At 38.7% G+C, this 25,388-nt stretch overlaps 2 protein-coding genes and 1 long non-coding RNA gene across 5 annotated transcripts in view; 1 reads left to right on the forward strand and 2 right to left on the reverse strand.

The window, feature by feature from the left end:
- LOC135413247 (uncharacterized) overlaps window positions 1–827 on the reverse strand; it is a 37,701-nt gene extending 36,874 nt beyond the window's left edge. Inside the window, exon 1 of the long non-coding RNA XR_010430144.1 lies at window positions 521–827. This is a non-coding gene — a long non-coding RNA (uncharacterized LOC135413247). The remainder of the gene's footprint in view (window positions 1–520) is intronic.
- Window positions 818–3,358, forward strand: SLC25A4 (solute carrier family 25 member 4). Its single transcript, XM_064652651.1, has 4 exons — window positions 818–1,018; window positions 1,251–1,737; window positions 2,035–2,175; window positions 2,521–3,358. Exons 1-4 carry the CDS (start codon window positions 908–910, stop codon window positions 2,676–2,678), a joined length of 897 nt encoding a protein of 298 aa, XP_064508721.1. The 5' UTR covers window positions 818–907; the 3' UTR covers window positions 2,679–3,358.
- A 2,187-nt stretch (window positions 3,359–5,545) lies between these two features.
- Window positions 5,546–25,388, reverse strand: part of CFAP97 (cilia and flagella associated protein 97) — a 31,485-nt gene continuing 11,642 nt past the window's right edge. For all 3 annotated transcript variants that reach the window (XM_064652638.1, XM_064652639.1, XM_064652636.1), the window contains exons 4-6: window positions 16,523–16,785; window positions 8,083–8,233; window positions 5,546–7,423 (exon numbers count right to left, since the gene is read on the reverse strand). In XM_064652638.1, coding sequence (XP_064508708.1) covers window positions 7,296–7,423; window positions 8,083–8,233; window positions 16,523–16,785 — 542 coding nt within the window. In that variant the 3' untranslated portion in view covers window positions 5,546–7,295. The remainder of the gene's footprint in view (window positions 7,424–8,082; window positions 8,234–16,522; window positions 16,786–25,388) is intronic.

Raw genomic sequence — 25,388 nt, forward strand, 5'->3', positions numbered from 1 at the left:
CCATGTAGTCTTCATTTGAGACTCAGTTGTTTCCTTAAGAACCAGACTGTGCATGAAGGCAGCATTTTGCTAGAGCCTTTATTCTTCTTTCACACGTGGTGTGAGTCAAGCAACTTAAGCACGTTTGTGCTTCCCAGAGTCCTTTCCCCTCCTTCCCTCCTTCAGAGGGGACTGACTGAGACTTTTGTGAGGATCTGACCTTGCAGGGTTGAAATGGGGGTACAGTGCAAGAGGGCAGGTTGTCTCCTCCTTGGGAAAGCCATCCTGGACCATGTTGGGTATTTAAAAACCTCGATGCCTGCAACTTCACATAGAGCATAAAACACGAAGTCGCTCTCTGGTCTTGACTTGAGAGGCCCAAGCCCATTCCTGATCACCGATGCTCACGAACACAGCACCACCTTCCAAGCTGACAGTGCAACCCTGGTGAGCCTTGCTGTAGGGCACGACATCCGTGTGCCCCTCAGCCCTCTCTGACTCCACGCACACGAGCCAAGGCTTAAAGCCCCCTGGCTCCCACCAGCCCCCAGCCACTGCCTTCTGCCTGCACGGAACGGTTAACTCGGCCTGGAGCGCTCCTGCCAGCTGCCCGTGTCCCCTCCTGTGCTATTAATACAGCGGGCACATGCTCCGACGCCGCGTTCCCCGGCAGCCCCAGATAACTTTAATTTGCCCTTTAAACGTCCCGGGCCGCGCGCCCCTCACGGCCCCGGCCCGGGGGGACGCGGCGGGGGCGGGCCCAGGGGGCTCAGCCAATGCCTGCGCCCCGGGGGGTGCCTCCTCCTATCGCGAGAGGCCGCGGGGTATAAGAGCGGCGGCGCGGGGCGGGAGACCATTTGGCCGGCCGGGTGGGGAAGTGCGCGGTCGTTGCCTCTCTCCGGGTGGGGGTGTCGGACCGGCTCGCGGAATGGGAGACCAAGCACTCAGCTTCGTCAAGGACTTTCTGGCCGGCGGGATTGCCGCCGCCGTCTCCAAGACGGCTGTCGCCCCCATCGAGAGAGTGAAGTTGCTGCTGCAGGTGAGGGGCAGTGGGGGGCGGGCGGTGGGGCCGCGCCACAGGTGGTGCCGGCCCGGCGGGCACTGCCCGGCATGACTAAATATGGGAAGGAGCTCGGCCGGCTCTGGTTACGCGGGAACCGCCTCGGGGTGGCGGGAGCTGGGCTGGCCCCGTCCGTGCCCTTCAGCGTGCGGGGTCACTCCTGCCGTGCCCTCTTTCTACCGTCCCGTCCTCCTCCTTCTCCCCCGTGCAGGTCCAGCATGCCAGCAAACAGATCACGGCCGATAAGCAGTACAAGGGCATCATGGACTGCATAGTCCGCATCCCCAAGGAGCAAGGCATCGCTTCCTTCTGGAGAGGCAACCTGGCCAATGTCATCCGGTACTTCCCCACCCAGGCCCTCAACTTCGCCTTCAAGGACAAGTACAAGCAGATTTTCCTGGGCGGAGTGGACAGGCACAAGCAGTTCTGGCGCTACTTCGCAGGGAACCTCGCGTCTGGGGGTGCTGCGGGAGCCACCTCCCTCTGCTTCGTCTACCCGCTGGATTTCGCCAGGACCCGGCTGGCGGCTGATGTGGGCAAAGGAGCTACAGAGAGGGAGTTCTCTGGGCTGGGCGACTGCATTATGAAGATCTTTAAGTCTGATGGCTTGAGGGGCCTGTATCAAGGATTTAGCGTGTCTGTCCAGGGCATCATCATCTACAGAGCAGCCTATTTTGGGGTGTACGACACGGCCAAGGGTAAGAAGTGCATGGAGGAGTGACTGCAAGGGAAGATCCATCCAGTAAAGGCACTCTAGAGCACTTGGCACTGCAAGGACAGGCAGGGCTTGGCTCAGTACCAGTTCAGAGTGCAGTGCTAGAACATACACAGGTGTTTCTGACATGCATTCCTGCCTCCCTCAAGTTGCTGTTCTGAGCAGACGCCTTGGTTTTGGATTGACTCCTGGGGTTGGTGGGTGATTGTTCCTTCCACAGCCATCTTTCCCACAACCCTTTCCCTCTGTTCTGACTCTGCTCATTTGTTCTTGATGACAGGTATGTTGCCTGATCCAAAGAATGTGCATATCGTAGTGAGCTGGATGATTGCCCAGAGTGTCACTGCAGTGGCAGGGCTGGTTTCTTACCCTTTTGATACTGTGAGACGTAGGATGATGATGCAGTCTGGCCGAAAGGGAGGTAAGAATAAATGCTCCTATGGTATTCTGGCAGCAGAAAGTATCTCTTCATTGAGATAAGATGGGAGATACTGGGTATTTTTTTCTCTTATGGAAAACTAATGACCTTCTTAATGGAATCCTTTAAAAACAACCTACGGGAAACACATTGTTGGTTATTTCTGTCATGTTCACTTAAAGGACTGAGAAATTACTTGATTTCCACGTGGGGAATTACTTTTCCTTAATTGCTTACTTAAATTCTGGGCTATACTTTGCTTATTCCTTGTTGGTTTAAAGATGGGGAAGTTGAAACATATTTGCTGTATAACTTCAAGCCTTATGACCTTTATGTTTGTTTCCACAGCTGATATTATGTATAAGGGCACAATTGATTGCTGGAAGAAGATAGCTAAAGATGAAGGATCCAAAGCGTTCTTCAAAGGTGCCTGGTCGAATGTGTTGAGAGGCATGGGTGGAGCTTTTGTATTAGTACTTTATGATGAAATCAAGAAGTACGTCTAAAACCGAACACCATAATGTAGTAGTTCAATTGTTCTCAATCAACTTTTTTTTAAAATGTGCTCTTGTGATGTAATGGACAACAAAATATTTCCTAGGGAAACAGAATAAAATTTGAGTAACGTATCTGGCAGAGATGAGGATGCAATTATTTAAAAATTGTCCACTACATCACAGCTACATTTTGTATGACAATTCCTCCAGCATTTGTATTGGAACCTGTGTATATATTATACTTCAAATTGCAGGTAATAGATTTTGTCTAGAGACAAGACTTGGGTGGTCTATATCTAGTCTGAAATCTAATAATGTGAATTCTTAATAGATTGTCATAAATATTTATGGTATTAAGCAATGTCTCTAGGTACCCAACCGTGTGATGATATAACATGAATTAAAATCATGTTTTCTTCTAAAGCTCTATTTTTTAATGATACTAAGTGGAAATGTCTGGAACGATAAACTATATTGAAGCACCAGGCTGAGTTCCTAACTGCAGCCTCTTCACTGACAAATTACACAGTTATATGGTTGAGACCATAATCTGATTTTTCAACCATTCTTTGTAGAATATGGAAATAAAGTGTTTCAAAGTTCCCTGTATTGTGACAAAGCAAAAAGTTGTCTGCTCTGAGGTTCAATTGAACTAAAACTGAAATGAAATAAATTAATATATTAATGAACTTTTTTCTGTTGTTTTCAGTACACTGAACACATTACAAGCATGTGTCTTCTAAGGTGATATGCTAATCAGCACACTGTTAGTGACTGTCTCTTCAAAGTTTTTTCAACAGAGCTTTAGGAGTAGGTGAAGTGGTTATTGATAATTCTACAATTGCAAAACCAAGTGGATTGAGTTTGAGGGTACTGCAGCCAATTATCTTAGAGATAAGCTTCCATATAGTCTTAGCTGCTTTGATAATTTATGTTATCCTTAACTTTGAGGTGTATCCTTGTTGAATAGTGAAGTCACTGCTGCTTATTTTACTTGAAAAAGTATTCTAGAGTGGGATACTCCCAAGTTATTAAAATAACTACGCTTTCAACTACACCATTATGAACACACTGAGCTATTAATTACCAGTGAGATCAGAACATGCTCAATACAGTTTTTAAACTTCAGATGCTGCATGGTTGTGAACTCACTGAAGAACAGGCTGTTCAATCAGGCAAAGAAGAGAAAGTGAGTTGTGGCTATTTCAGTTGTTAAGTCTGGTACGTATCCACCTAGGAAAAGAATCATAGAATGAGAGCACGGTTTGGGTTGGATGAGACCTTAAAGATGACCTAGTTCCAACCTCCTGCCACAGGCAGGGACACCTTCCACTGACCAGGTTGCTCAGGGCCCCACCCAACCTGGCCTCGAACACTTCCAGGGTCGAGGCATCCACAACTTCTCTGGACAACCTGGCCAAAGGGTAAGACTAAGCAAGTAATCATCAAATAAATTTTTATTTCACTTTCATCTTTTACTACTTCATATCTATGCCTCCCAGTTATCCCTCTTCTGTATTTGAAACATTTATTGTCAGATGCAGGTGGTTCTGGGTCTCTGTCCCTTGGCATGATAGGCTCTGCGTGTCTGCCACAGGTTTCAACCAGCAGTTCTGTTCTCCCTGAAGGCAGGTACAGACCACTAAACAGTGTCTGGAAACTATCTATCCACCTGAAGAACTCAAGCATTTGGGGAAAAAATTGGTCCAAAAAAAAAAAAAAGACTGTTTTTAAATTAACCAAATTTAAATTATTTGTCCCAAGACAAAACCTGGCCTGATTGTTACCTCTCCCTTTTTTCATGGTCACTATCTTGAACACCTGCTTTTCTAGCTATCTGGTCTGGTTTTTTTCCCATTGTAAATAACCATGGTCACAATCTATCAAACTATAAATTTGTGAAGAAAATATTTCTACTAGTTTTCAAAGTGCATTAGTCTTCCTTAAAAGCTTTAGCTGCCAGTTTCACTTCTCTTCCTTTTCTCCTTCCTCTACACATTCCTAATGGTTCCTTATGAGAAGACTGCTAACACACTCCAACTCTCCATTTTACATTTAGCTCACTGATGAGGTTGCAAATGGCATTTGGATGTGTTAGAGAAGATCGAAGTTGGCTACAAAGATGGCAGAGACAATGATGGACTGTACTAGGCAGAGGTACCAAACAATGGGGGGAAAGTGTATTTATGAATGAATAAGACAATTAAGAGGACACAAAGAAACTTACTTGGAAGAATAAATGAAAGAAGTTGCATTCCAGAAAAGAAAAAGGAAAAAAACCCAAACATAGAGGGAGGAATAAAGACTATTAAAAAGGAATATGAGGAGTATCAATGCAGGAAAATTCCACTGGGGTAAGAGGCCGTACATGAAAGAAAACATACAGAAAGCACTTAAAGGTAAATGGCTGTTTATTTCTGCTTGGGTGCCAATGCATATGCTGTGGCAGATTGCAGGCAGCAGTCTCCATAAAGACACTTGTGATCAGAGTTTAAAACTGTCGATGAATTAACCATTCCCCTGAAAGCAGCTCTGCCCTGAGTCTGTGGCACTCAGTGTAACACTTGCTGGAAGTGTAACCTAAAATGCAGCTCTAAGCTCTGAAAGCCTGGAAATTAGAAGACTTTGCAGATGGTCTCTAATTTCTACTTGAACTCACAGTCAATTGATACTACTCCTTTCACACTTTTGCAATACCTGGTCACAGGCAAACTATGCAGGCTAAAGCCTGTGACTAAACCATTATTCCCTTACATCTAATATTTGAACACTGGGAAACCTGTGTTTTTTGTGGTTTTCTATGTGCCAAGCTATTCAACATCCTTTGCATCTTAATACCATTTATAAAATTCTTAAAGAAGCCACTGCAACGGCAGTTCATGTTAAATATTTTATTTCTTATGATTTACAAACAACATACAAAATTGACAGTTTTTCATACCAAAGTTAAATAAGATGAAGCGATTGAAAGTAATCAAAAAAAACTATCATATTCAGAAGTATTTAAGCTGTGACTGATACTCAGATTCAAGGACAAAAACCTTAAAGTATGAGTAATTTTAATTAGCACAATAATAAAAATAAATACAGCAGTACTATACAAAACCTTACAGTTCCTATCCATGAAAAATAATCGCAATACAAATGTTTGCCTCGATGTTGCTTAAAGTTAGAAGTTCAAATATAGTCAAACAGCTAAATTTGATCTGCAGGTCACCAAGTGCAGCAGCTCTGCCAAACTATCACACAGGACCAAGTAAAAAGTGTGTTACAATGCAGAATACCCAAAAGCCTAAGCCCTCATGCAAGCACTAGCAAAGAATAATAAACTTTTCTTGTCATAGGGCTAAGACCCAGCATTACCAAATATTCTTTATTCACAATATAGAGATTTCTTGTATCTCTCCTGGGAAGAAGCTGGGAAAGCAAGCAAGGTTTCAGCAATATCCACAGACAGCGGCATCACAATTTATGCTCCTATTATATGGCTACATTCCTACAAAACAAGCTCACTGAAAGTTTGCCTTTATGTATAGAAATAAACCACACCACCTACTATTTGTGATTACCAAGTCCATTAGATTTTACTCCCCTTGTAAATGGATGTTGCTACTGGAGCTTATCTGACATTACTACAAATATTTGGTATGAACGTGACATTTAAAAACAGGTTAAGAAGCATAACAAGACTGCTTTCTACTGTTTTTTTGTTTCTAAATCCTGGTTAGCAGTCACTCTCAAAATCAAATATTGAAGATGTTTCCTGCAGTTCAAGTTTGCATCTTCCCACTGAGAAGAGCAAGCATCTGCAAAAGCAGGGCCATGAAGTATTTCCCTTGCTTAATATTATTCTTTAGGTTGAGAACTAGAACTTATTCTTGTTTACACTGAATCTGAAACTGCTGTTCACTTCAGTCTTCACCCTTGTTCAAGTAATATCAGATGCTTCTTTCCTACACAAATGTCCCAATACATCTTCCGAGATCCAATACAACTTCCCAAATCCTTTTAATTCTGGAAGAGAGACAGCCTTGCGTACAAAACATACTCCAGGTGTCGAATGTTTAAGAGTGGCAAAACATCATCTTCTGCAGCCTCAGTATTCTAGCTCACCATGCAGGAATATACAATCTGCTTTGCACCCCTTCACACTGCTGTGAAAGATTCAGTCACAAGAACATGACCCACAAATTTCAGAAGGCTTACATAAAGCCAGGATGAAAAGCAAGGACAATCCAGGAATGAAGCATATACTTATGAATTTAATGCAGTATTTAAAGTATTATTAACATTTTAAAGATTTTATTTACATCTTGCACCTATAGTGCAGTAATTCTGTCCTTCCATGTTACGGATACAAATTCCACTTCTGAGAATAAAATAATAGTTAAATTTCTATTTAATTTGTCCATTTAGATATCTTCCTCTCTTTCCTAAGTTCTTCCTCTCATGGAAAACACTGAATAAGGGAAAGTGTTCACTTAGAAACATTTTATAAGCAATTATATTAAATGCAATGCATTGTAATCACTGAACAATGCAGAAATATTTTTGCACATAGAATTTACAAAAGCACTAAAAATAGAAGTCTGAGGATCATATCAGAATGCGAGGCAAGGAACACACTTACAACCAAGCGGCACGGACATTAGTGGGTTTAGGTCTCTGTAATACCCCACTGGCTAAATCAGACATGGGCTTTTCGTTTCTCTGGCTCAGTGTATTTTGTACAGTGGATAATCTTGAAGTTCCTCCTGTTAACACACACACAAAGGGAGAATGCTTGTGCTCAGTACAACAGAAAACTTCATGCTATGTTACTACTGCAATTGTCATTACCATAGTTTACAGAAACAAATCACAGTAAATTGAATACAAACCCAAAATGTTATGAGCTGTTTGTAAATGACCAGGACAAAGAATTCAGGCCTGTGGTTCTTTAACCCAACATACATGGGTCTATAGGGACACATTACCTACTTCCAAATCTTACACAATTTCTGAGAAAAACAAGGCTACTATCAGTAAATCTACATTTTCTGAATGAGAATTTGAATATTCATTGAGGTTTTTGTGGGTGTTTTGGTTGGGTTTTCCCCCCCCCCTCTATTCTCCTTTCAATATTGGCAAAATTAGGAACACACTACAACAGGGATTTTTTCTTCTTGGACAAGAAGAAAAGATTTATTAGAAATCTAGGAGGGCAACAAAACAATGCATATAGTCATCATATATTTGGTATGATTAAAAAAAAATCACTTTAACGATTTCTGTGTGATAAATGATCAATCTAAAGACAACAGAAAAAGGAACATACTTGCTATTCTTAACAGTAAGTGCTTCACAATTCTGAATTATAAGAAGATAAACACATGCATAGAAATGCAATAATCTGCAACTTCAAAGTACTTACTTGGAGGACTAAGCTGGGTGAAAGGAGACTTAGCCCTTCTTACAGAAGGTGAAGAACTCAGATAACTCATCTGGCGGTGATAGTCCCTCAGTTGTTCAGAACGTCTCAACCCAGCTGTTGGTTTCACCGCTTCCAGTCTTTTCAGGAAAGCCTTAATATTGAAGAAAAATATCATCAAGGAGAAAGAATGAACAAGATGCTACAAAACAAATACAAACTGATTTTTATTTGACCTGCAAAAAACCCCCAAAGTTTTAGCAGTGCATAACACGAACTCTTCCATTGGTGACCAGCGTAAGCTATTCTGCTCATGAACAATTCTTTTCTCAGTGTTATGAGATGACACAAACTGTAACTATCCCTTGCACATCATCAGTTCTACACTGAGTACATCTTCAGTACCTGAAAGTTCTTTGTACTTTATGGTAACTTGAAACAATACATCTGTTGGGTGATAGTAAAGGTAGCGAGGAAGTGGCCTGCACTCTTCTAATCTGACCTTTGGTTAGTCCTCCCTTCTAAATTTCTAGAAGGATGAGAAGTTAGGAGTTGTTTTTTTAATCTTTGCTTTGCAAAAATTACTTAGACCATTTTATATTGCCCTATATGATCCCCAGAGAGGATTACTGACCCCAAGTCTGTGAAACAAATTTCAAAAGGAAAGCACAAACATCCATCCACAGGACACACTTTGTTTTATCCATAATGTAATTTTAAGAGACTCTAGTTGAAATTATTGATACAGACACCATTTCCTCTTGTTGAAATTAGCCCTGGCAATCATGCAATAAGTGATAAATTGGAATAGCTACTTACATAGTATCTGTAAAATAGTTTCCTATTCTATAATTACTTTTACTTGAAACAGGATTTACTGGTTTAAGAAATTTCGATAATCTAAAAAAAGAATCCGATAAGAGGACAAATTGGGAAGTACCCAGCTACATGCAATATCCAATTAACAACTTCAAAATTTTAATATATTTCACCTTCAGTGGTTGCCTCACACAGATCTACAGATTTCCTCTACTAACTAATTTCTGTTCATTTCATGGCCTACAAACATTTGGCAATGACACAACCGTTGCTGTTCAGGGTTTGACATGCATCCTATGAACAACAAACAATGCAAACTGTGGTTACAGAAGTCTCTGAAGCACTAAAAATAACTCTGCTAATAGGATGTATTGTCTAGAGGCATACTTATATGGTAGAAGTCAAGAAGCTGTCTGTATCACCATTAAACTGCAGCCCCAATCACGTACTGATTTTTTTTAAAATAAGAATACAAAAAATTACAATAAGTGACTTAGGAAATATTACAGGATTCACAGGATGTCAGTTGTCATTGTCTAACTGTAACAGGAATCTACAAACTCCTGGTAGTTTATGCATGGGCACTAGAAACCTGCACAGAGCGTACAAGAGAGAAAGGACAAGTGATTTTGGCTCAGACATAACATGTCACAAGTGCCTGCAACAAGTGCCAGCCAGTTCACAGTCAAGTGGAAATACCTAAGTAAGCAAAAGTCAAAGGAAGGACTTCAGCTAGAAATAGCTCTTCACTAAAGTCAGTTACAGAACATGAAATGGTAGACTTGTCTCTAAATGTTATATCCAATATTTTACTAACAACTTCATCTGCAAGTCCTAGTACAGTTATATACATTTAGAGTTGCAGAGATCACCCATTTACCTTCAGTATTAAAAATGGAAGCTCTCAATACATTCAGTTCCATCACAAATGGATCAGGTAAATTGTAGAAGTGACTTTCCAATGAGTCAAGCATGTTTCAAGTCTGCACTCCACTGTAACAGCGTCATAAAATTTGCATACCTTAACAGTGCACTAATTTCAAGCTTGATTCTGAACATACAATATTTACATATATTTATTCTTTATAAATAAATACAATTGTCTGCTTTTGCTTTTATGCCTGTATTTCAACAAGTATCAAGTTCCCATTACTAAAGCAAAAAAAAAAAGAGACCTCTCAGTACTAAAATATTACTTTTTGAACAGGTTATCACTGGACTTGATTCAGCCCTGAGCTATGGAAAGAGCAGATGTAGATTCCATGGTGCAGAAGGGTCTGAAGGAAAGCTCTTCCAGAGAATGGGAGAACAGCTCCTGAGGTTTCCTTGCCCTCTGCTGCAGATTGTACCAAGGGCATGTTAATTTATGCACTATTTGCAGACGTGAATTTTGCTGTTTGGAGAACAGCCTGCTGCATACAGAAATGAACTCATCAACACACTGAAATGGCAGCCCTGACCTACTAAATCTGTAACCCAGAACTAATCCAATTGTTATGTTTTTATTACCAACCCTACAATCTTGAGGTTCTTAAGTGAGGAACTACTTTGTGCAAGGTACAAGTACCTTGAACAGATGTTCTTTATCAGTTACACATATAAATATACTAATTCTTTCATTATGTTCTCCTTTTGAGAAATGGACTGAAGACAGCTGCCACTTTCCTTGTTCTTTTGAAGTACTAAATCTCTGGAGCCTTAATCATGCATCACTAAAGTAAACAGACATTTCATCACTGATCTCAATGATCAGAGAAAAAGATCACAGAAAACAATCCAGGTGTTTAGAACCAAATATATGTTCCCAATCAAATTTTAAGGAATAAAAATAATGAATAACAGACACTAATGGCAAGAATGTTATTAATTGCTCTAAATCACATTGTATCTCCTCATAGCTCTTGATTCAAGCTCAATACATATATAGTATCATAGCACTGATGACCTCCCAAGCTTGGCAAAAGACTTCCCAAGCTTACATTTTCCCCGTCTTCTTTTACTTTAATACTGAGTTTATAGTAAAAGTAGAATATCAAAAAAAAAAAGAAAAAAAATCACAGTGGGTGTTCCTGCATGATTACCTTCTAGGAATAGAACAATCCTTTATAAATCTAGACATTTGGACATAGATAAGTATCTATAAAGACACTAAAATACATATTGTCAATGACAGAAGGAAACGTCAGATTGCCAAAAAGCAGAGAACAAAGAAACCCAACAAAATTTAAAACCTGCTTCTATAAAGTAGGCCAAACTAAAAATTTGGTAATTCAATTTTGGACACATCAGGAGAACACTGAAGGTAATTCTGATGCTCTCTGTCAGAAAAAGGAAAAAATTTGGACAACGCTCTCAGGCACATGGTGTGACTCTTGGGGGTGTCCTGTGCAGGAGTTGGACTCTATGATCTTTGTGGGTCCCTTCCAACTCAGCATATTCTGTGATTCTGTGAAATATAAAATAACCAATGCAGACTTTCCTGCATCTGCGTTGAAAAAGGAAGGAAAAAAAAAAATCACTGAAAATGTAGCACTCTTAAAATGAGTTCACTGAGAAGATAAAAAATGTTACTGTTTCTTGGTTACTTAGCTTTTTAAAAGCATGAAGGTTTCAGTTTCACCTCCTCTGAATCCTAACCAGCTGACTAGTGTTCCTTGACAGCTGTTCAAATTTATTTATATTATGCCTGCTCTAATGTCACTGATGTTAGTGACCACACTGTCCCTTTGCAGAGTCCAGGTGGGGGAGGGGGAAACAGATAACTGCATTCAAGGACAGTTTTCTGTTATTATCAATACAAGTACTTGTAATTTTCTTTAATTGTCAATTGCACTAACTAGCTCTAATCTGACAAACTCTGAATGTCAAAAAACTCTTAAGAGTTCTTCCATCTACAGAAAAGTCTTTTTAAATGAGCAGCTGTTACGTCTGGCTGGCATCACCACAAGGAAAGTAGGCTAAGAGTACAGAAAAAAACCCACCACAAATTCAAGCAGTTTGCAAAATATTCAAAGCTTTTCCTGAACATGCCACTAAGTCAGTCTTTATAATTACCATAGCAGTATTCAGGAATCTTAAGTCTAGGTCAGGAATCTAAAGACCATAAGAAATTTGACCACAAAGAGCCTACAGTCTAAATACTATCATCACAGAACTACACTATATTTGTACTGTATTGTAGTATATTTTAGCCAGGCACATCTGTGTCACATCCTGACAGCTTCCCCCCCCCCCCCCCCCCCATTAGAGGGCTGTGGAAACTTTTTTTTGGCATTGCACTTTGTAATCTCAGGAAATACCAATGTTTTGTCTTTAGTCTCAGCATACAGTGCCTTTGAACCTACTAAGTGAAAATACCATATACAACCCTGTGCGCTTGTGTTTTTGAGGAGCCATCAACTCGAGTACTTCTGAGTTCCTGAGACCTAAGTAGAGTACTTCTGAGTTCCTAAGACCTCAGCTGCATTCTCTACAGCTTTCTTCTCCAGAGGGAGACCAGTAAGGCCAACAACCTTAGTATTCTTTCTACAACCATGTAAGTGTGCAGCATCCAAGGCCTGCTGATGCTTTCTGACTCCAGGGATGGTTCCTGGAGACAGGACAAAGGGAAGGCAGAGAAAAAGCAGTGTGGAATACTTTTAGGGAGGGAAGTACATGATGCTCAGGTGCAACCCTGATGGACCAGTGCCCTCCCCCTCCTATTTCTTTCCATGCCTCTAAGTTTGCCCTGTTTGCAGCACAACACAGATGGCAGGACAGGTGCTGTGCAGCACAGGATCAAAGGTATATTTTGTGTATGTGGTAGCAGCCAGGTAGGGGGATGGCCAGAAGCACTATCCCTCCTTTGCCCTTTATTTCCCATCCATTACCATGCACATCTACACCATTAAATGGAGACAAATGAATACACATTTATTTACCTTCACAGCAATGCAATAAATGTATTTCTAAAGGAGGTTCAGGATTTCCAGCAGGACTAAGCCAGCTCAGACTGCAAAAGAAGGGAAATAGCCTCCCTGAAGGATCTTCGTGCTGGTAGGGGCCACTGACTACAGCAAGTACTGGGGAGAAGTATTAATGAATCTGCAGCAGAGAGGACTTGGGGAACCAAGTAGGTGAAAAGAGGAAGACTGCCCTTGCAGAGGAACACAATAAGTGATTTAATTTGTGTAGAAGAGTGACTATACTGGAACTGAGAGCAAAGTTTGATCTGTTGGGGCTTAGGGTTCATTTTGTGGGAATATGAGGTGGGAGAAAGAAGAACATGGAATGTTATGTACAGTGAGCCATAAAAGCATGGGGCAGGAAGAATGCACAGGGATGTATAGAAAGACCAAATATATACAAAAAAGAACACCCTTATCTCCCTTAAGCTAAGGTTTGAGAAGTGCTGTGCCTGAGCTGCTGAGATCTTCCAGTGAAATTCCAGTGTGAACTGAAAAGGTCACTTGTCCCCTAGGAACCTGCCTGAACACAGCAGCTTAGCTCACCAAGGTCATCTAACACCTAAATCCCAGTTGGAATTTATAAAAATGATAAAAAAAAAGGCAAGATAAAACAATAGAGAGATATTAATTCTTTCTAAGTTCTAATAAAGTGACTGAAGAATGGTGTGATGGCTGCTAATCTGTATTTCAAGGACCCCAAACACTTCCCCATATATGCCAGTATACATTTTTGCATTACACAATAAACCATTAAATATTTCAATGGCGTATAGTGTCCAGTCCATGAAGTTGAGTATCTTATTTATACTGGCAAAAATAATGTCAATACAGATAGACACACTACATGCAGACACGGGAAAAAAGCAATACATCAGTCACATTTAAGTCCCTTTCCACTGAAGAAGAGATGGAGTTGAGAATATCTTCAAACACAGCAGTAGAATGTTTTCTGAATCAGCAGCATCCTCTATTGGCAAGCACGGCACTCTGGTCTTGCTAGCTGAGATAAGCCACCAAAAGCAGGTTCCATTTATGAAAGCATACAGTCAAAAGTAGCAAGTACAAAATTCTGGCATTAATTTTAGCAGCAATCTATTTTGCTAATTGTGCTTTTTCCATAAATTGCTAATCAGTACTTTAAAACTACTGTTCTTCAGAGTAATGCATCTTTTTATTCCACCTAAGCTCTTTCTAACAGAGTCTATGGGAACATATATTCCCTGTACTTCCTGGCACCCTTTCACAAACCTAGAGAGCACTAAACCATTCAGATTCCCCTGTAATTTCCTAAAATTTTACTTACTCTCCCTGCATCACCTCTGATGCCAAACTCCAGCACCAGAAATCAAGCTTTTGGATAACAGTAAGTATAGACATTACTCCAAGAACGTTCTAGTGGAAAAAGTGAAAGTTTTCCCTAGACAAGTTGTTAACCTCAGGGCAAGAAATTATGAAAGCTGTACATCAACAGGGGGAAAAAAAAAGATCTCTGCATCAAAACTCTTTAACTCCCTGCAGAGACTACTGTTGTAGATTTCTGTTCTTGAATTATTTACAAAACTCTTTATCCTTCTCCAACAAACATTTCACTAAGGTGTATCAAGCAGCATATCCAGTATGAAGTACTCTCAGGCCTTGTATAAAAGAACTCCTGAGAAGTAACAGAAGATTAATAAGGAAGTTCCATGGAACTCCATCTGTTCAAATCTACAAAGGTGAAGAAAGCTGCTGACTAGAAGAAAACAACTTCATAAAGCACATACTTTTGTCTATATAGAGCAAAAAAAAGTCATCAATGGGCAGGGTAGAGATGTTCTTTTATTTACAGTCTCAGAGAAAAGCATGTCATACCTGTAATCCCAAAAAGTAGTGCTAGAAAAATTAATATGTTACAACTATGATACTCTCGGTGCGCTACACTTCAAGAAGAATAAAAAAGTAAAATACATTGCTGAGAAACAATAGCAGTGTTAAACAAAACGTGACAGCTGTACTGATGAATCACTGTTCCAAAGAGAGGAGCAAAATATATCATCCTGAGTTTGGGGAAAAGAATAAAGCAAATTTTATAGTCTAAACTAGCATGATGTCCTAATATAAATTCTAGGAATTATTCTCGTATCAAACATGTCTGCCCACGTTGATGACGACAACTAAAGTATAAATGGACAAGTAAATAAAGAATATTATTTCTTGGACTACACGCAACCACCATAAATATCTACCGTGTACTAAAACAGCAATGTGTGAAATGACTATATGTGTTTAGGTTTGCTGCATTTTTTGATCCAAAGGGTGAAAAGGCAAGACAGTCTTGAACAAATACTGCAATATATCGTAAGAGAAAAGGTTTGTGTCTTTGTGTAAACAAAAGTGTATTGTAAAACATCCTATACATTAATTTACTGGAATAATTTGTTGTTATGCAGTACAGCATATTACTGTTACATCTTATGTGACTGTGACACAGCACTTCCTCCCCACAGCCTAAGAATATACTCCTATTATCAAGGTTCTTGTGTTACAGCAAGTCCTGTTTTCAGAGTTTTAAATAAACATCTCCACTATCCCCAACACATGAAGAAAGCCCTCCTACCAGCCTAAACACACCAATCAAAATACACACTTCTAGCCCAGCCATTCAGAAGTATCACACAACTGTAACAAATTCTTGTGCTAAATTCTTTTAGGCTGTCAAGTATAATAATGTGAAGTATAATGTCAACTGCAGTGCAGTGGAGCTAGGGAGAAAGTTTCCTACTTCAAAGTCTTAACAATCCAGATGTCTGAAAACTGGAAGAATTAAAACGTAACAGATTCCCCTGAATAGGGCAATCAGACTTTCTCCATGTTGAATTGTATCTCAGTCTATATGTATATAAAAGGAAATGCAACCTACACTTACACAGAAGGGAAAAAAGTAATAAATTATTTCCGGTATACATTTTACAATTATTTTAATTATATTTTATCTCTTTTTCAAGCATACTAATAAGTAGGAGATATGAAAATGTCATTACATGTATCTATTACAATTCAATTACTAAAAGTATCTTATTCAAACCAGTGTTACTTTTGTTATTTGAGTACTCTGCCAATATCCTTACAAATGAGTCTGAATTTTTGTTTTCCACTAAAGTAAGCTATTGTGATTGCCATCACAAACCCTGTGACAAGCAGAGTGCTACAAATATTCAGAGACAGACCCATGAGACAAAACCCAAAACTGACACTGACTCTGTATCCTCTGCATTTAAAATATAATGGGTTTGATGCTATCATATTGATTATCTTCAGTAAGCCTGTTCTTGAGAGACTAGTAATCCTGATGCATGAAGCACGATGAACAGTCAGACTGCTATCCAATGGTTTGATTGTTTTACCAATAACAGTTATTCCTCTTAAATTACATTATATCAAAGTAGAGCAAACTCATATAAACTAAAATCTATTTTCATCTGAAAAAAGCATCACAGCCCCTACCTTCCCCCCAAAAAAATCCCACTTGCCCCTATGAACAATTATGCAAACAGAATAGTAATGGAAATTCATTGAAGACTTACTGCAGTAGAGGTCCAAGTACTGTTTCATCAATTTTCTAAATATTTAGCAATAGTTCATCTGGCAAGAGATAGTCCTTCCCAATTTACTGATCCACATCCATACTCAAAACTTACCAGGTTTTCTCTTTCAATTCTTTGCTGCTCTTTTTGCCTGTTGAGGGCACTGTGGTACAATCTAGGAGACGGTACAGATGTTTTCTTCAATGTGGTACTTCTTCTTGGCTTTGCAGACTGTCTGGACAGTTCTTTCAGCAACCTTTGGTTTTCCCGATCGATCTGCCTTACTTCTTCATTTGTGAAAGAATAATTTTTCCTTATTCCTTTAGGTGGCTGATCGATGGTTAATTTTTGTTCTTTTTTCTCCAGCTGTAAGAAAGCTTTAAAATAGCAAACAGTGAAAAAAATATGTAGATTAGAAAACACAGCTTCAGTATTGAAATAAATTACAGAACCAAGAGTTAAACTGTAAATTAATATTTAGATGCTTCCACATAGAAAAAGATTTAAACTTGGTTCCAAAGTTAATCTAAAGTATCTGTCTCAGATGAGAGGTAGAATAGAAATGATGTTTCAGACACAAAACCGACACTGGGGAAGTAGAACTCAGAGGCACAAAGTGCACCCCCTGAAGTGATTTTGTTGATCCTTTGCTCCTGAAGCAATCCTACATCACGCTGGTGCAGGAAATGGAAAGGGAATTATAAAAATTAAATGCAATGGGTGGAAATGAGCGAGAACATAGAAGAAAAATTATTTGGGCCTGGCAATTTAAAACAGCAAACAAATAAAAATTAAACCATGCTATAAGGTTTCAAGGCAAAGAATGCACACTTAAAAATACACAGCAAGTCAGACTTGCACAACTGCAAGATAAGATAACTGGAAAACTTCACTCTTAGCCAATGACAGCTATATTTACTATAGTTTCACTGAAGCTTTGCTGTTGACCTACTTCTAAGCCTTTGCTTTCTAAAGCTCTGCAGTACATCTTCTGGCAACTGCTTTAAAAGCTATGCTGTCAGGTATTACCCTATCAAACCACTGCATTATCTATGGTACAAGAATGGCAGATTTTTGGAGCTGAGACACAGACAAGGAAGCCTTATTCAAGCCATTCCCCACATTCCTCCAATATCACAGTGCCTTCAGAAGACACCCCTCACTTATACCCCTAAAAGCTCCACACAAGCAAAACAAGCATCCAAAGCAGAAAGAAAAAAAAACGACCAGGCATGCAGTAATATTTCCTCAGCAAACACTTCCACATTAGCAACCTGTTGGCAAGGGATGTCTGAGTCAGCCTATAACAGCTTAAAAACTTCAAAGAATCATGAGTGTTTTCTTACTTCAAAACAAAATTAAATCTTTCTTGCAGTATCTCAACTGAGTTTATTTCAAGACTGATGCAAGTAAATATTGCTACTGTCTTTGAGAAATTTAGGAACAGTATCCAAAAAGCAAATTCCAAACACTTCATGAATTTCAACATTCCTCTGGAAATTAGTAAGCTTGCTCCATCAGTATGCTAGTGAATATAGGCAAGAACTGCCCCTAGGCAGCTCTAACTGTGAGGTTCCCCACATTAGCAAATACTGCTTTCATTTGCCAAGAGAAGATGCAAATCACCTCAAAACCAAGACACAATGCAAACTAGCACAGACCGAGTGTGCCAACCAACAGGTTAATAAAGTATAAATGTCTTGAAAAACATCTTTACAGTTTAGTAAGTTATTCCCAAGGGAAAACTAGTATACCCATTGATGCCATTGCAGGAAACAGACCTGGAATAAGACTCATCTGGATAAGCCTACAAGGTACAAAGAGAAATGCAAAGAAAATAGCTAGAACCGCACAATTCATAAAACTGCAGCATACCTCTCAGTAGAAAATAATTAAATATTTTTTTATGGGAACATGCAAAACCAGCACTGCAGAACACAAGTGGAAGAAAGTAATTTGAACAACCATCTGAAGAAGATAAAATATTACATAATGGATAATTGTATTATTATGGAGCTATGAAAGGTAATTTTACCTTTTGCCTTAAATCCATAGCATCTCATGGGTTAAAGACTGCACATCATATGCAAGAGCGGAAATCAGGTTGTGGCACAGAACAGCAGCTGAACTCAAGCCTTGACCTAGCTTTGTGACACTGATGCTATTGGTGATGAAGTCACTTACAAGAGTAACACTGAATAACTGTCAGTGAAAATTTACAGCAACTCTCTTGTTTCTGTGAAAGGTGTGAACTAGTCAAATTCAATTTAAAGCAATGGTATTCTGGATGAAGACATTTTCAATTAGAAATACAGTTTTCATGTCTTCAGTGGTATGTGACTTTTAATTCTCTGTAAGATACAGGCTGGCTATACTTTGGCAGAGACTCTATATGCCTATGATGCAGCTGTGAACCATAACCAGTTAAGAGATGAAAAATGCTTCAATGTAATTACTTATTTTCTGACTTTCTCAGTTTCTGGTAAACCCCTGTCAGGTGTGATGAAAAAAATAAAACCAGAGCAGGAACATGGAACAAATACCTTTTCCTTTCTCCCCATTACTGCTGGTCAGTAAATGTTTTTAGAAATGATGATTTAAGGTACCCTGCAGCAATTGCTACATACAGGGCTCAACAAGCACTGCATTACTTTGTCCCTCAGATCCCCAGGGGGTAGTGGTCTCCAACTTCAGTAGCATTAAACACCACAGTATTTTACCAGAAAGAAGCTCTCGGGCAATTAGTGTGACTACAAATCTACGTATGTATCCATGCACTGCTCTACTGGGTACTTCTTATATATATGTGAATAAAGCATGACAAAATTTTACTAATTTACTCTCACCTGCTAGTCACATTGACCTTCCTCAGTCACATCCCCCCCAAATACACACACTTTTCTTTTTTCATTCTTCTTCTTTTCCTTAGCCTCTCATAAGTCTTTTCAATATATTACACTTTTCAGAGCCTCATCCACACCTTTTGTCACCTCACCACAAAGACTGCCTTTCCCACTTGTGTCAGGCAGAAAGAGACTCCAGCTCACTTTCTTCAGTATGTTGTTCATTCTTATACTCATAAATATTTATTATTTATTTTTAGTGTAGGCACTGACTTTATTATGGCCAACAGCTTTCTGACAACTCTTAAGGTTAAGAGCTTGCTAACAGTCATAACTGAATTTATCACAACTCAAAAGCAATATATAATACAGTGAAAGAATTAAGATAATTGCAAAGGTTTTGCTGTGAAGTTATTCAGTGAAGCCTGATCAGAGGACTGACAAAAGCAAGTAATCCATTGATAACACTGTTGAATTATAGGAGACTCATTAATTATGCACCAGAAGTTCAGAACCAACACGACACACGCAGTAGCAAGTTTTTTCAGGGGGATGGAGTAAAAAGATCAGTCTAAAACTTTTTAGTTCCTTGCTAATTTCTTTGGTACCTCAAACGATGTTATTATCAGCATTCCCTATGACCCAAGAACAACATTTGAAATTTCACAACTAGCTCTCTGCAGAACAAGTGCTGCAATACACCAAGGCATTGGATCAGGTAACATAGTAAAACTAGTTGGTTTGCTGGTCTTCAAGTTGGTAAATCAATAAATTAAAGTTGTGTTTTACTTAGTTAAGATTTATGTTAAGGAAGAATTTAACTGTAAACGCTACTCCAAAGCACCCCATAACTTACTAAAGCCTATCTATAGATGATCTTTCCTAAACCACACAAATGCAACATTGATTTTCTTAGGAACTGTGTGACAGGAGAGTTTAAACTTCAATAGAAAAAAAAGACTAACAGTAGAAGAAAATGACTACTAGTAGAAAAAAAATGCATGCTGTGTCATTTTACTGAAAGAGTATCATTAATACTACAGCATAACTGCTCGTTCCTAGCAAAACAAGCAAAAGGCAGGGGACATCCCTGCAATCATTACGCCTCAAATGATACTCAAATATATCATAGAAGCAATCTAGGAGGCAGTGAGCAAAAACTTCCACAGGTCTTTCTGAAGCAGAAGTGACACTTTTTCCATAGTTCAGAAAGAGGTTCTGATCTCCAAACCTCAATCAGCAGTAATAGCTGCCACTACTTCCAAAGTTACCTGGCTGAAAATCTGTCCAACCTGCCCCTGCAAAGCACCACTTTGATGATACAGCATCATACTCCTATTCTCCACACACTAACTATGACAGAAAATTAGGTAATCTACACTAGAAATTTATGTCCAATATGCACTGAATGCACTTCACCATTCAACACCGGGCAAGAACACCGCTTCCATGGCAAGGACAGTAGGTGCCTAAGAAAGGTCAGCACACGCCCATAAAACCAGGGAGAATTCACCACCAATAACCAAAACCCACACTACTCTTTAATCACAATGCATAAGGGTTTCAATGGTTTACCTGACTATTTTTGCAGTGGCCACTCACAACATCAGATAACACAACAGTTTAAGGTTATGATTTAAGGTTCTAAAGAGTTTGTGAGTCTTGAAAAAATTCAATATTCTTTACCTATTGTATCCATACTCTACCAGTGGGTAATAAATAATTTAACTAAACCCCTACTTACTTTCATTTTCAGACCATAAATACAATTTGGGGGAGGTGATAAATAAGCAGCAGCATTTGCATAACGACTTCACAGTGTGAAGTCTACTTCTCATTTACTGGTAAGCAGGAGAAGAAAATTCCCTGGTGTTCACAGGATTTCTATGAAAGCTGGTTTCCATGGAGAGATACCTGACTTTTTTTTTAAGCAATAAACAAGCTGTTTATTGCTTTCAATTTCTAAGCATTGAAATGACCTTACAGAATGAGAAAGGCCAAACCTTATAAAAAATACAAATTATAATTAGCAAGTCAAATGCATTAGGATGGGATGATAGAGCTGTCCTAATGGCATTAAGGCTAAAATCAAAAGCATGCATGTTTCAGTACATCTGTTGCAATTCTAGTACAAATTTCTTCAATGTTTACATTTGCTTGATGTTTTGTTTTATACTGCTCCACTACCACAACTGTAACACATCTGAAAAATACTAAAGGATTAAATCAATCACAGTTCTTCACCAATGTCAAGTAGTTTCAATTTTAAACTAGTTCCCTGTGGTATCTCTAAACATCCATTATTTCATGCCACAGAGCTCTTTAAAAGGGATTTTGAAGAATTCATGATTCAGTGTTTTTTTAAGAAAAGGAGTGTAGGGAAAGAAGGGTAAACATGTAAGATTTATTCGAGGAGGAAAAAAGAGTTTCGCTGAAGGAGGTTTTTGCTGCTAAGAAAACCAGACCTAGGAAAAACCCAGTGTGGGAGAATATTCTTTCCCATGAACGGTACTACCTATTTTTTGCTGTTTTGAGAAGTTAACTCCCCTTTTGCAAGAAGCAGTGACCGTTCTCACACTTGTTGCAGGCCTCTGGGGAGAGAAAGAAACCATAAAGCACAGAGGAGATTATTACTCTGAAGTCATGTGCATGCAAAAGGTGTTGTCATAAAGGCACCTGAACGGGCCTCCCAGGGCTGCTTTTTTTGCCTGCTGCACGATTTTTAGCAGTGTATTTAGGGTTTTGGACTTCAGAATAAACTTGTCCTTAATACCTTAGCTGTGGTTTGGTCACCTGGGTTTACCTGTGTGCATATTGCTTGTTACAAGGAGGATGTCCTCTCAGGTGTAAATTTTCCCTACTTAAATACGCTTAAATAGGGCTCCTAGTTATCTCGATGTCATGAGAAAGACAACAGATATTTTGCAGGTGCTGAACTGTTTTTTCCCCCATAATATACACATTTTCTCATGGATGTTGGAAAAGTCTAAATCTCTTCATAACCTTACAGATTTTCAATCCGTTTTCAAATTCTAAATATAAGAATAAGCTGAAAATTGCTCTTCTACCTCAACACGAGTTTCTAGATCTGTGAGAACAAAGCATATGCATACACATGCACACACAGAGTTAGTTCAAACTCTGAAAATGCAAACTAAATGAAACTCCATGGAAAAGCTATATATGTTTAGTTCAATTCTACAGTTTGGGTACATATATATTTCACTGTCTACTTTAAATTTAGATACTGCTTAACAGTTATTCTACAAATACACCAGTTCAGCATGAACGAGCACACAGAAAATATACCCCTAGGAGGACAAAGTTTCAATTATCAAAAACTTTTTCTACTTCCTGAGTGACAAATCATAGCAAAAAAAAAAAAGTGAAAGCAATTGCTACATGTTCAGTTGAAGCTGCTATTTAACTTTCTACAATAGATTTTATTCAGAAACACAGAGCTTTTACTTTCACAATAATGATATTTATATCACAGTGCTTTTCACATGGGGAGCTCTGACTATTTTAAAAATCTAAGGCACAGAAGAGGCAAAAAGATTTATTATCACAGACGTCAATGTGAGCTTCAAGGACAGAACTGGTCTTCAGCCTGTGGCCAATTGCCCTACTTACCCCATCATACCACCTCCTCAAGTTAATAATAGCTAATACCATGGATTTACAGACTAATTCTCACAGACACTTCAGTAAAATAAGCAGGTATCAACCCCATTTTACAGAGAAGAAAACGTGAAGTGCTAAATTCTTTAGCACTGTATATACCTCAGGCAATCCCACTGTATTGATACCAAACAAATTCAAACAGAAATACACAGCAATTCTAGCAGACAACTCTATTCTGAACTACAGAAATTGAGAGACTTGTCTAAAGACAGAGAGCAAGCACAGCTACAGTTGTGTTATTTGTGAGATTTTACCTTCTCAGAATAGCATAACTAAAAATTTGGCTTCTATCAAAGACAGGCATAGCTTTAGGAGTTGTAAAGGCATGATAATTCTTTTTTTATCTACACATAATTTTTTAAAACTCCTTAAAAATGAATATTTTTCAATATGAACAAAAATATGTATTAAGGGAACATAACCACAACATTTTCTAAATGCTTCAAATTAATTTTGCTTTAAGGTATGTAAACTACCTTGCTGCCTAATAACCAGACTCTTGTTCTAGCCCAAAGCTTGTTCTTTGAACAGATTTCTTTCCTTACTTTGTTCTTGCAATTCTTTTTTTTTTTTAATACAAGAGATTCTAGTCTTCCCAAAAGTACGCACTGGTAATGTGAATAACTGTACAAAATAAATTACTGAATGGCCCCTAGAAACAACACAGTAACAGATCACAGGGAAATTTTGCAAGTTTCTGGAGACCTTGGGAAATTAAACTTGCATAACTGCTGCAAATGCTTATGTCCTGCTGTATTACAAGAATATTTGACAAAAATTTCAAACAAAATGCTTCATCAGTATAGATTACTGGAAAAATGTTATACTTTAAAACCAAATCATCATCATTTAAATATTCTTTCATGCACTCAGGTCTGGGCTTCCAGTGTTCTCACTTCAAGCAATGTCTATGCAGTTCTGACAATGCAGATTGTGGGGTGGAGGGAGAATGATTTGCGCTTTTTTTATTTCCTAGTAAGTAAAAAAAAATCTGGAAGCAATAACTCAGAACAAGATTAGCTCACATTTCCCAGACCAGTTACTTTGCACCATTAATAATCCTGCTCCATTTAAACTCCAAAATGCCCAAACTAATTAAGCTTTGTTGTGCTTGCTGATTTAGAGAGGCGCTTGGGAGTAATATGCATGTTAATCAGCTGCCAGACTATATGAATTCTACTTCTCATTACTCTATCTTTATTATTGTTATTTGGAATTGGTTTTCAGTTTTGAGGAAAAACTTCCTCCCCTCAACAGACATTCATGTCTGAGAACACCTACTCTGAGCTATAATACCCATTTGTTTTAGGGATGAGATGAGTCCTTCTATAACCACCAGTTATTAAAAAGCTTCTTGCTAACAGGGAACAAATAAAGATGTGGGACATCATAATTTCAATTGCTTAGCAACAACTCTTCGACATCATGTTCTGACAACTAGTTGGAGTATTTCCTAGTAGGAATGAGTGGCTGAAGCACGAGGACTGTCAGAAATGAGAACAAGCTCTTCCTTTATGGAAGATGCTAGTGTTGCTTTTCTTAGCATCAGAAGAATGTAAAATACAAGTAAAATCCTCATTTTTACTCATAAGAAAGTTAAATCATGGATACAATACATTTTGAATCCTTATTCACTAGAAGCTCAGTTTGGCAAGGTCCAAAGTGAAGAAAAAAAACAAAGTGAAGAAAAAATGCAGTTTTAGCCACCCAGGCTTACTTCAATACAGCAAAGCTGGCTTGAAATGTACCAGACTCAAACTGTAAGAGGCTTTCCTCATCTAAGATCAGCAGATTTCTTGAGCCAAGCCTCTTTTATTCTACAGATTTTACTGCTGAAAACTCTGGGTCATAAGAAGAAATGCAAAAGGACTGTGTAGACCTTAAAATATGCACGTGAGGTGATCCAATGCATTCTCGCCTCATACAAAGAAGGTTTGCAAGGAACGCAGGGAAAGTTCTCTCTTAGACTTCATGACTAAGATTTATTAAGTCTGTTGGCCAGGAGCAACCTCTCTGGTTTCACTACAGATTATCTGCTATTTTTCTTTTAAAATACCTTTACTCAACCTATGGTATTTTAGAAAGCACACACTTAGCTCAGAAAAGGAATTTCAAATACTTCTGTTTCATTATCAGAAAGGTACTAGAAGTTTAAATATATGAATATTATTTATCGTGCACCAAAATTTTGGACTCTCAGTTTTAGAGGTTGATAATCCAGCATTTCAACAGAAAGGTTGATGTTTTAATTTAGACAGTAAATTGTGGCATGGTCCAGTACAGCTTGAAATGCATGTGCAGTTTTATTATTCAATTTGTTAGTATATTAAATTTTTTTAAGAAATTCACTCCATTTGTATATCTTATTTCTAGGTATACGCAAACCAACACATGCTCATACACATGCTTCTTTTTACTACTGTACAATCAGTACTATTACATAGAGAAGAATT

This window comes from Pseudopipra pipra, chromosome 4, assembly GCF_036250125.1.
Source record: "Pseudopipra pipra isolate bDixPip1 chromosome 4, bDixPip1.hap1, whole genome shotgun sequence".
In the NCBI taxonomy this organism is placed as follows: domain Eukaryota; kingdom Metazoa; phylum Chordata; class Aves; order Passeriformes; family Pipridae; genus Pseudopipra; species Pseudopipra pipra.

What these genes read in the sequence shown, in the direction of transcription:
- SLC25A4 (XM_064652651.1), top strand. Translation starts at nt 908, where the DNA reads ATGGGAGACCAAGCACTCAGCTTCGTCAAGGACTTTCTGGCCGGCGGG. An exon ending in GAGTGAAGTTGCTGCTGCAG is followed by an intron (nt 1,019 to 1,250) that starts GTGAGGGGCAGT and finishes TCCCCCGTGCAG; the next exon opens with GTCCAGCATGCCAGCAAACA. An exon ending in GCAGTCTGGCCGAAAGGGAG is followed by an intron (nt 2,176 to 2,520) that starts GTAAGAATAAAT and finishes TTGTTTCCACAG; the next exon opens with CTGATATTATGTATAAGGGC.